Below are 10376 nucleotides of genomic sequence, written 5' to 3'. Positions count from 1 at the left end.
ATATTTTCTGAAAGTCGTCATCGTCATTAGTGATATGTCAGAAATCATTATTATCAACGATGATATGTGAGAAAATTTTTAAAATATTTTTTTCTGTAACTTTTTCAGTTTTCAATCTTTTTTTTACTTATTGAAAAATTGTTTGAATATTTTGATTTATTTTTTAATTTTCAATTTTTTTTTGTTTTTGTGGAATTAAACTTTTATTTAATTTTCTATAGTGTCTGTATTTTTTTAATAATTAAATATTTATTTTTAAAAATGCACAACATCACTGTTTTTTACGAGTAGTACTGATCATTTTTTTGCGTGATGAATAAATAATGAGATTGAAAGTTTTTCCTGATACAGATGTTAGTTAAATATTTAGTAAATACACATTTTTTGATTTAGGATTTTTGCATGCCGACCTCTATATGAAAAATTGATGAGAAAATCAATATTAAAAGGTATATTTTTGTTTTTTTAATAATTGTAGAAGACATCTCATTTTTTTTTATATTTTTGGTTCGCCTTCTAATTTTTTTTTTTACCAGACCAAAAAAAAAACAAGTGAAGGTCTGTCCTTATATCACAACCTTAGGGACCCGATTTTTAAAAATTAGTGAGACCCACCCAATATTTTATTAGTTTTTGCTAAGGACCCTATTGCTAAGACCCCCGGTTAATGATGGTCTAAAAGTTGACTAAATCTGACGTGTATATATGGAAAGCTATTGTTACCTGTTGACCAAGTTCAGATAAATTTTTACAATTTGAGAAATAATCCTTAAAAGTGAATATATTATGATTTTTTAAAAATTTAAATCGAGTTCTTAATATGGAATAGTATATTCTTATTAAAACTGAAATATTTTTTTTATGATAAGTTCATAACAAACAAGAAAACAGGAAATAATGACATATAAGAAAGGAGAATATATACCCTTACATCAGATATATATATATATATATATAACAGCCTCGTGAATCACAAAGTTAACATCGTAGTCATCTCTTCTCATCTCTAACAAAGAAAACAAAAGCATGAAGTTCTTCGTTTCAGTTGTAATGTTTTTTCTACTCTTAAACTGTTTCGCTGCCGCGCAAACCTTGATTCGAGATTCTTGCAAAACGGCTGCAGCAAAAGACCCTAATCTCAAATATGATTTTGAGAAAATCAATATTAAAAGGTATATTTTTGTTTTTTAATAACTGTAGAAGAGATCTCATTTTTGATATTTTATGTATGATATGGAAAGCTAAGAGCACATGCAGTGGAAGAGTAACTCATGAGACTGACATTTATAATAATAAAAAATTAATAAAGCAAGAGAGAGAGCGTCAAATGGGAAGAAACGTCTGGTCGCACATAGACTTTGCCACATGTTACTTTACGAATGGTTATGTACATATTATTGGTTTTAATTTTAATTACACAATAAAACTCTATTAATATTAAACTCATCAGGTACTCCACTAAGAAATTGAACCAGTAATGATGCTCTGAGAGTTGACTAAATCTGACGACGTGTATATATGGAAAACTACTGTTACATGTTGACCATGTTCAGATAAATTGACAATTTGAGAAATAATCCAAGTGAATATATTATAGTTTTTAAAAATGTAAACAGAGTTTTTAATATGAAATAGTATCTTCTTACTAAAACTGAAATATTCTTTTTATAATAAGTTTATAACACACAAGAAAACGGGAAACAATGACATATACCCTTACGTCAGATATATATATATATATATCAGCCTCGTGAATCACAAAGTTAACATCATATTCATATATTCTCATCTCTCACAAAGAAAACAAAAGCATGAAGTTCTTCGTTTCAGTTGTAATGTTCTTTCTCCTCCTAAACTGTTTCGCAGCCGCGCAAACCTTGATTCGAGATTCCTGCAAAACAGCTGCAGCAAAAGACCCTAATCTCAAGTATGATTTTTGCATCCAATCACTTGAACAAGATCCGCAAAGCAAAACTGCAACTAGTCTATCAGGATTGGTCCTAGCGGCAACGAATAATGCTGCATCCAAAACAATTAACGTGAAAGGGATAGTTGAGACTATTCTCAAGAGCAAAAAGTATGCACCGAGTACTGAACCCGCGTTACGCACTTGCGTAAAGCTTTATGACGATGCTTATGGTTCTTTAAAAGAAGCTTTGATGAACGTTAAATCCAGTGATTACAAAAGTGCTAATATGCATCTGAGTGCTGCTTTGGATGAACCTGTCACTTGTGAAGATGGTTTCAAAGAGAAGCACGCTAAATCTCCCGTTACAAACGAGAACAATGTTTTGTTTCAGAAGATTTTGATTCCTTTAGCTTTTACCAATATGCTCTGATGAAATTACCATAAGTTCTTGCATTATGTAATGTGGATTTTCGTTTACCTAATAATAAATTTAAGAGCAAAGGAAAATTATTCCATTGGAAATATTTGCTATTATTTGAAAATTTTTTTTTCAAAAAGACCCTAAAAATAATATCTGCAAAAAAAAGAAAATTTAAATACTCCACTGTCTTAGCGGAAAAAATCAATACAGTATGTTATAATTATACTAGGGCTGGTCCGCCCTAAATGCGGGATGAAAATTAACAAATAAATTAAGTAACTAGAGTAAATATTTAATATAAATTTTTATTATTTAGAAATATACATAATAGTTAAATTTTGTGCATGTTATTGTATATGAACAACTAAATAAACCATGTTATCTGAAAAATTAGTTATGATTTTTTAAATTTTTGAATTTTTTTTTTCTTGTTAAAAGGTTCAAGATGATTTTCTTTTGGTAAGTAATCTATGTTTTAATTATATATTAAGAATTTGATGTGGCATTACATCATTTATTTTGTGATTTTCTGTAGTTGGATGATAAAAAAAACCCATCCTGTTCTTTTTTTTTATTGTTAGTAGAAAAGAAACAAACTTGTAAATAAATTTACATAATTTTTTTGCTTAATTTTATATATTTTAGTGGATTATCTTATGTTTTACTAAATTTAATTTTTACAATAGATTATTGTTAAAATTTTGTATGAGTTAAAATGTATAATTGATTATAAAATTATTTATGTATATTAGATATGGTCTGTTTAGTTTCTGGTCTGTTTTGATTGGTCACTGATGTGATCTTAAACTTGTTTGGCTACCTTATTCAATTTGTAAGCTGGCTGTGTGACTTTTGTTTATCTTTATGACTTATAATTGCCAGGATTACGAATGAGTACATTATGTAGTGATATGTATCACTTGTTTTGGATTAGTAATAGAATTCCATGCCATTGGCAGTGACATATTATAAGGTCGAATAAACTAAAAACTCAAATGGTCATCAGAATACAAGATTTAACACACCAAGTTACTGAATCCCAAAGTAGAACATAACACAAGAGTTCTTTTATTTAACTAAAATACTGAAAAGTGCTTATGCCATCAAAAATAAAATTCAAAGCTTTGAAGGTTTTGTTTTAAGACCTTGGCTTCTCCTTCTTGTCCTTGTAGAGAGCAGAGAGTAAAACACCAGAAACCTTGACGACCTTGTACCTTACGCCTGGAATATCTCCCACAGTATGACTCTTACGCCCAAATCCAGATATCAAACCTCGTCCTGCAAACAACATAACACAAAACATGAATTCAACCTTTGACAAAACTAATCATAAATGGTTACAAAAGGCTTTATTCATTCAGCTTACATTTGGCTCAATGAGGTTCAAACAACCATCGTTGGGGACAAAAGCAGCAACCTTCTTTCCATTCTTGACAAGTTGTACTCTAGAACACTTACATATACCAGAACATGGCTGCTTAGCCTACATTCCTCTGCATAATCAAACAGACAGAGAATCGCTCATCATCAACAATGTCCACACACACAAAAAAAATAGATAAAGAAGCATATTCTATGTCTTACATGAGCTCAAGGACGAGTCCTTTGGCGTGAGAAGCTCCGGCCAAAGGCTTATATTTCTTAGGTGAGCCTTCTTGTAGCTCTTGTCTGAACCTCTGTTTTTTCCTATGCACTATTTGAAAACATGCAGATCCCATACCTCTTGGCTTTTTGTATCATATCATCACCAGATACAACAATAAAAAGACCAGAAAGAACATCAAAACTCCAGCTTAGAGATCATAAAATAGAAAGCTTTCATAAACGTACAACACAATCCATCTAACACACTAAATTTCCATATTGACAAACAAAATTAGCAGGTAGCAGCATAGTGTTAACCTTAAATAATCCAACATATAAAACAAACTAATTAACAACACAATTAGAATACAACTACCACGCATGGAACTGAATCCACCTTTTAAAGATTTATCTTCTTCTAAAACACTGCACAGAGAGAAAAACAACTGGAAAATCTTTAAAAAAAACGAATTACACAGGAGTAAACATTCTCAGAGGAAAATCCATCTTAGCGCATAAATGTCACCAGATCGGTACATGAATCCGGACAACACAACTTTCTTCCGGCCACCGGAACATCGGTTCACTGTTTGTTTATCTCTTTTAATTGGTTTGATCTTTCTGGGAAGAACCACAAATATAATTGGTGTAGATCGAAGATTATCGGATCTAGACGTTCTCTACCACATCGAACCAGAATCTATGAGGAGGATAGAGGAGGTCGCCATCTTAAAAAATTTATTTCATTGTTCCAAGAGATCGAGAATATGATTTTGAGAGGAGAAAGACATATCTATTTATACTCACATATAGAACGCTTTTCAGAAGCAACACTCAAATTGAAAGTAGAATAGTGGTTGCTGGATAAAAGAAGGTGTTTAATGCGATGGATCTGTAACAGACTCGATTAAGAGAAGAGCATATGGCCGTTCGAAGAGAAACGAAGAACACAGATGTGTTCATCACACCAAGGATTAGCGTGTGCGCTCAGTTAGGTCGTCGCTGGGCCGCTTGACAAAGCGTGGGACGAAGCCCAAGTGAAGCCTGGGCGGAAGCCAAAACATGACACGCTGCGTTTCATTAATGGGACACGTGTCAGATGCAGGATGCACGAATTAGTGGCATTCCATGTGGACATCATAGGAGAGAAAGAAACTCTATTTTATATAAATAGATAGATAGCTATGATTTAGGAATAGTAAATATTATTTTATTGAAATGCTTAAATTATGTTATTGTTATGATTAGGAGGTCAGTAATCATCAATGCATACCATATATACTATATGAACTAGGTGATAATCCACGCGCATGCGCGAAATGAGTTTTTATAATAATGTTTATTTATTAAATAGTTTTAACATTTTGCAAGACTACAATTTTTATCGATTATATACTGACGAATACAAATGTTGGTCTCTTAAATATATCATCGTTGTTGAATAGTTAACGCAATTGTAAAAAAAATTAAGTTTTGCGGCTGACACAAATCACCAAAACCAAATAGGCAACATCGATTATATATAATGACGAAAGGGGATTAGGTTTTTTTCTCTCGATTTGTTTACTATTGACTCTCCATAAGTGATTTCATTTTATACCTCTATAAAATTGTGTTTTCGTTCCCGTCTTTGTTTCATTGATATGAGTTAAGTTTTGTTTTTAACTTCTTCTATGAATTCGGTGAATTACATAAGTGTCAATTTAAAAAAAAATAGACATCTGTAAAAATTAGTTTCACTTCAGATACATATCCAAGAATCAAAATTTTGAAAAAAATCACTGGAAAACTATATTAACAGATTAGTGTTCAAATCTAATATATCAAGCTGTTATAGGATATAAGTGCAGACTCGAAATATAAATGTATGTCAAGTATATACTCATCAGCTCGGTCTGAAAATCATCTAATTCAAGAACAATAAAACAAATTATTTATTTGAGCAGTTCAGGTAATATTTGAATCCGAACGGGTAAACCCGAATGGATATCCGAAGAAAACCAAACATAAGTATACTTAACCATATATTTCTAGTTTACTTCTCTCATTTTATTCAAATTATTTATATTAATAATGATTATTGCTCAAAATTAGATAATATACATCTAATTATGGACAAAATCATTTGCTACTCACTTAAAAATTTAAAATACATATCAAACTCTTGTTTCTTGCATTAACAAAAGTTGCATCTAAATTTTCAAAACAACAATTAAATTTGTGTCTTTCTAATCGATTTATAGTTTAATCTTTTAAAAATTAAAAAACCAGTTAAGTTAAAATATATTTTAAATACAAAAAACTTAAACAATGAATAATTTATTTATTTTTTAAAAAAATTTAAATATCCGAACCCAACCCAAAATATCTGATCCTGAACATAAAATACCCGAAACCGACTCGAAATATAAAAAATACATGAATGGGTTCTATAACTTTATACTGAAATACCGAATACGAACCCGAACGTGTATCTGAACGCCTACCCCTACGATATATGATCATTTGCATTTTGCTTGAACAAAAAAAAGTTAAACCATTGATCACAAAATTTTCAATGTGGGACTTTTACCATTTTTAGTAATTTATAGTCGTTTTAAAATTCAAAATATAATATATAAGAAAAAATCTAAATTTGTTTATTATATGATTAATGTGATTGTTTAATTTTTTTAATAGTATAAAATTAAACAGAAAAGAGAGATGTTAGAAAAATTGTTATCAAATATGTATTATTCACAATCATTAATTGTCATCTATATGTTAACCATATTAGGTAATTCCGTAACTTTTATTTAAGGAAAGAAAAAATATTCTTTTGTACACTACTAATTAATTTGATAGTTAGTTTAATAAAAATCATAGTATATGTTTATATGAACCAACTTATTTTTCTAACAATTCTAAGAATCATTATCGTGATGACACGTGGCTACAAAAATATGTTGTAATGCTCCATGATTAATATATAGGGAATAAGCATGATGATGTGATCATCACCATTTTTTTCATGTTCCACTCTCTTGGCAAATGGAAACGTTTATGATTCTACTTTTTGTAAGTTAACACAAGGTAAACTATATTGTTGCACATCCGAACTTCTCTGTGTTCTACTTTCACTTTGGAGCAAATCACGTTTTGTCAAAAAAAAACTGAGAGGCTATAATACATTCGTGTCACATGCTCTTGGTTTAGGGAGTAATGATGTTCCACTACTGGAGATTAACGTTGAGCATATGACTGTCAAGTTAGACGTGACGTGGTGGAATATAGTGGTTTGAGTTTTCATAAATTGGACTGGACAAGATTAATAGTTTAGCCTCAGAACATGGATCTAAAAATGCTTCAGGAAAACACTTCTCATGAGGTTCCCCTACAGCTTTTTCCTTTCTCAGTTGTTATATTTTGGTGCATATTTTTTCAATTCAATCTTCATAGGTCATTTCTCTCATGTTTTGCTTCTAACTGGGAAATTCTCTGCACTAGATGTTTCATTCTTCCTCTGTGTAACTGTGTTCCAGCGAGCAACCTTAACAAAATCATGACTTATCCAAAGACCTTAGTTTACTATAGCCCTTTGTTCAATAGTATTACTACAATAGCTTTGCACACATTTTATAGGTTTGAATTCCAATCCCATTTAGTTTTGAGTGTAGCTTTAAGTGTGGAAGTGATACGTAGACACCAAGCAAGCCATCCGAAAAACCACACATAACTGTCACAGCTTAAAACATGAAGACTTGGTAGCGAATCAAAAGTTCTCCCAAACTAAAACAAAATAGACATTTGAAATGAAAGACACAAAATAGAGAGATGAGAGCATGACTACTCGCTGCTGATGTTGCTGCCAGGAGGTGAGACACGCACTTTGAGAACACCAAACTCAGCATCCCAAGCGATGTCGTGGCTCAAAAGGGGAACTCCAGGAGCACAAAAGCTAGAACCCTTGATGGCTCCCATGAAGATACGACAACTCTCATCGTGCTCACACACATCCTTGTTCTCACCATAGAACTTGACTTCGTTCTCATTGGGAAGCACCAGCATATCATCACCACAAACACCAAAAGGTGTGATCTTTTTGACTTTTGAGAGAGAGGAGGGCTTCGAACCTGCGTTAGGAGGGAGAAAGAGAGTACCTGTTGTCATGGTCTTTGACTTTGACCCTCGACACAATCATCCTCAAGACTCCCATCTTTCATCCTCGCATCCACTCCCGTTATCTCGCAGCAGTCACACCCTAAACCGGCTGTCCCGGAGTACTCACGGGCGTTTTTCTTATCGCCGTCGCCGCCGAGAGTTTCTTCACCGGAGAAAAATACAACCTTTTGTCTCACGGAGTCGACTCTGTGGCGGACACCGTCGTCGGGAACACCGGGCAAGTCGACACGGACGTAAAGGTTGTCGTTTTCGAGGATCTTGATCTCCATGAAACCCTTTGGACCGTATCTCTGGTACAGGTTGTTGGTAGCGTGTATCCTCCCTGTGTTGGGTTATAACATAAACAGAAAACTCATAAAGGAGAAACCTTTATTGTGTTTTGCACCAAGTAAAGTAAGGGAGAGTAATGGAAGAGAAAGAAAGAGAGACCTGGGATGAATGGAACACTCTCGACATGTCAAGTAATCTTGCCTCAGCCATGTCTTCTTCTTCTGCTTTCTCTGTGTGATCTCTCTCTCTCTCGTTCGATCTGTAAAGAATGGAGTTTGGCTTGCTTATGTCGCTTACCCTTTGTGTAAATGTTTTTTTCAACCGAGTGAAAACATTAAAGAAGCTCTTTATCTATGGTAAAAACACTCATGAGCTGTCACTTTTTCTACTGTCCCTCTCTCTTTTTAGTTTCACATAACGACAAAGACCAACATAAAAAAAGATTCAAAGTAAATCGAATATGTAAAAAGTTTTATACCTTTAGTAATTTTTTATATATCTTTTTGTGTTTTACTTAAAAACTACTTTTTGAATGTATATCAAGTTTTTTTTTACGAATTCATTTTACAGTTTATTTTGTGCAAGCTCTATTTTTATTATTAGTACGTACAATTCACTTTCATAAGTTTGTTCCTTTTAATAATACATGGTCTTTTTCAAAAAAAGAACTGTATAAAATGGTAATATCGTTTTTGTTTGGGTTCATTATGAGAAGAAAGCTATATCGTCCGTTGGCTTATAGCAATAATCCACTACTACTCATGAAACCACTACACATAAACATCCCCTTTCTTTCTTAGAGCATCCTTATCGCACGTCTTTAGTGGGTTTCTACTGCTAATTATCATTAAAAAAAATCAAAAAGGTAAATATACAGGAGAGGCGTTCCTTATTTGGGGTAAGGAAAGAGACGTTTATTCACGACACGTGTGGAAAAAGTGAGAGGAGAGAAGAGGAGCGTGGCTTCGGTTTCGTGATCTGGTCCTGGTCTCTCTCTTTCTCCGGAACCTCTCCATCTTCGTCTTCTCTTTCAGAGGCGATTTTCTCTGTCTCCGTGGTTCCTCGACGAAACGGCGGTACTCCCTGTCTACGTGGCTCGTCGGCTTCCTTGAATCGTGTCTCTCTGTGGTTCGTCGATGAAACGAAGAGTCTCTCTCTTCGTGGCTCCTCGATCGACCGACGACGGACCTCTCTCTCTTCGTGCCTCCTCGAGTTCATCGCCGATTGGGTAATCTCCCTCTTCGTGCACTACAAGAAAACACATGCTTAACGAGGAAAAACAATCATCGTAAATTTACGTCGATTTTACGAGAAACTTACGTGGAAAACTAATGTCATCGTTATTTCCTCGTAAAGTAACGACAAAAGCGTTTCGTCGTAAAGTGGATGTAATCTGACGAGTATTTTACGAGGAAATACTATCTACGAGTTACGGAAGTGGATGTATATGCATAGAGATGCTAACGGGAGAGTGACGAAAGAATACCTTGCGGGCCTGGAGACATTTATGCATCAAGCAGATTCAACACCGCTCGCCCAAAAAAGTGGTAAGATGTTCTGTCCTTGTCGGAAATGCAACAATTCGAAACTGGCAAGCCGTGAAAATGTTTGGAAGCATTTAATAAATAGAGGTTTCACGCCAAATTACTATATCTGGTTTCAACATGGAGAAGGTTTTAATTATGATCAGAACGAAGCTAGTAGTAGCAATAGCAATTTTCAGGAAAAAGAACCGGTTGATCATCATTTGAATAATGAACATAGTTACCATCAGGAGGAGATGGTAGATTATGATAGGGTTCATGATATGGTAGCTGATGCATTCGTAGCTCATGATGAAGATGAAGAACCTAATATAGATGCAACTTTTTTTTACGAAATGTTAAACGCGGCGAATCAACCACTTTATAGTGGTTGTAGAGAAGGTCTCTCTAAATTGTCGTTAGCTGCTAGAATGATCAATATTAAAACTGATCACAATCTACCTAAAAGTTGCATGAACGAATGGGCGGACTTGTTTAAAAAGTATTT

At 33.4% G+C, this 10376-nt stretch overlaps 2 protein-coding genes and 1 pseudogene across 2 annotated transcripts; 1 reads left to right on the top strand and 2 right to left on the bottom strand.

Annotated features, from left to right (window-relative positions):
• Positions 1-1758: 1758 nt before the first annotated feature.
• LOC106379704 (pectinesterase inhibitor 12-like) lies at positions 1759-2431 on the top strand. The gene has a single exon (XM_013819595.3). It carries the CDS (start codon positions 1812-1814, stop codon positions 2337-2339), a length of 528 nt encoding a protein of 175 aa, XP_013675049.1. The 5' UTR covers positions 1759-1811; the 3' UTR covers positions 2340-2431.
• A 1037-nt stretch (positions 2432-3468) lies between these two features.
• Positions 3469-4048, bottom strand: LOC106378494 (40S ribosomal protein S23-like). The gene is made up of 3 exons (XM_048749149.1): positions 3915-4048; positions 3723-3775; positions 3469-3608 (listed from the first exon to the last, which is right to left on the bottom strand). The coding sequence occupies exons 1-3, from the start codon at positions 4046-4048 to the stop codon at positions 3469-3471; spliced, it is 327 nt and encodes a 108-aa protein (XP_048605106.1).
• Positions 4049-6835: 2787 nt separating this feature from the next.
• Positions 6836-8555, bottom strand: LOC106379706 (annotated as a pseudogene).
• Positions 8556-10376: the final 1821 nt, after the last annotated feature.

Source organism: Brassica napus, chromosome C2, assembly GCF_020379485.1.
Source record: "Brassica napus cultivar Da-Ae chromosome C2, Da-Ae, whole genome shotgun sequence".
NCBI classification, from domain to species: Eukaryota; Viridiplantae; Streptophyta; class Magnoliopsida; order Brassicales; family Brassicaceae; genus Brassica; species Brassica napus.
The sequence above is the reverse complement of the archived record's forward strand: the minus strand, read 5'-3'. Positions and strand labels throughout refer to the sequence as shown.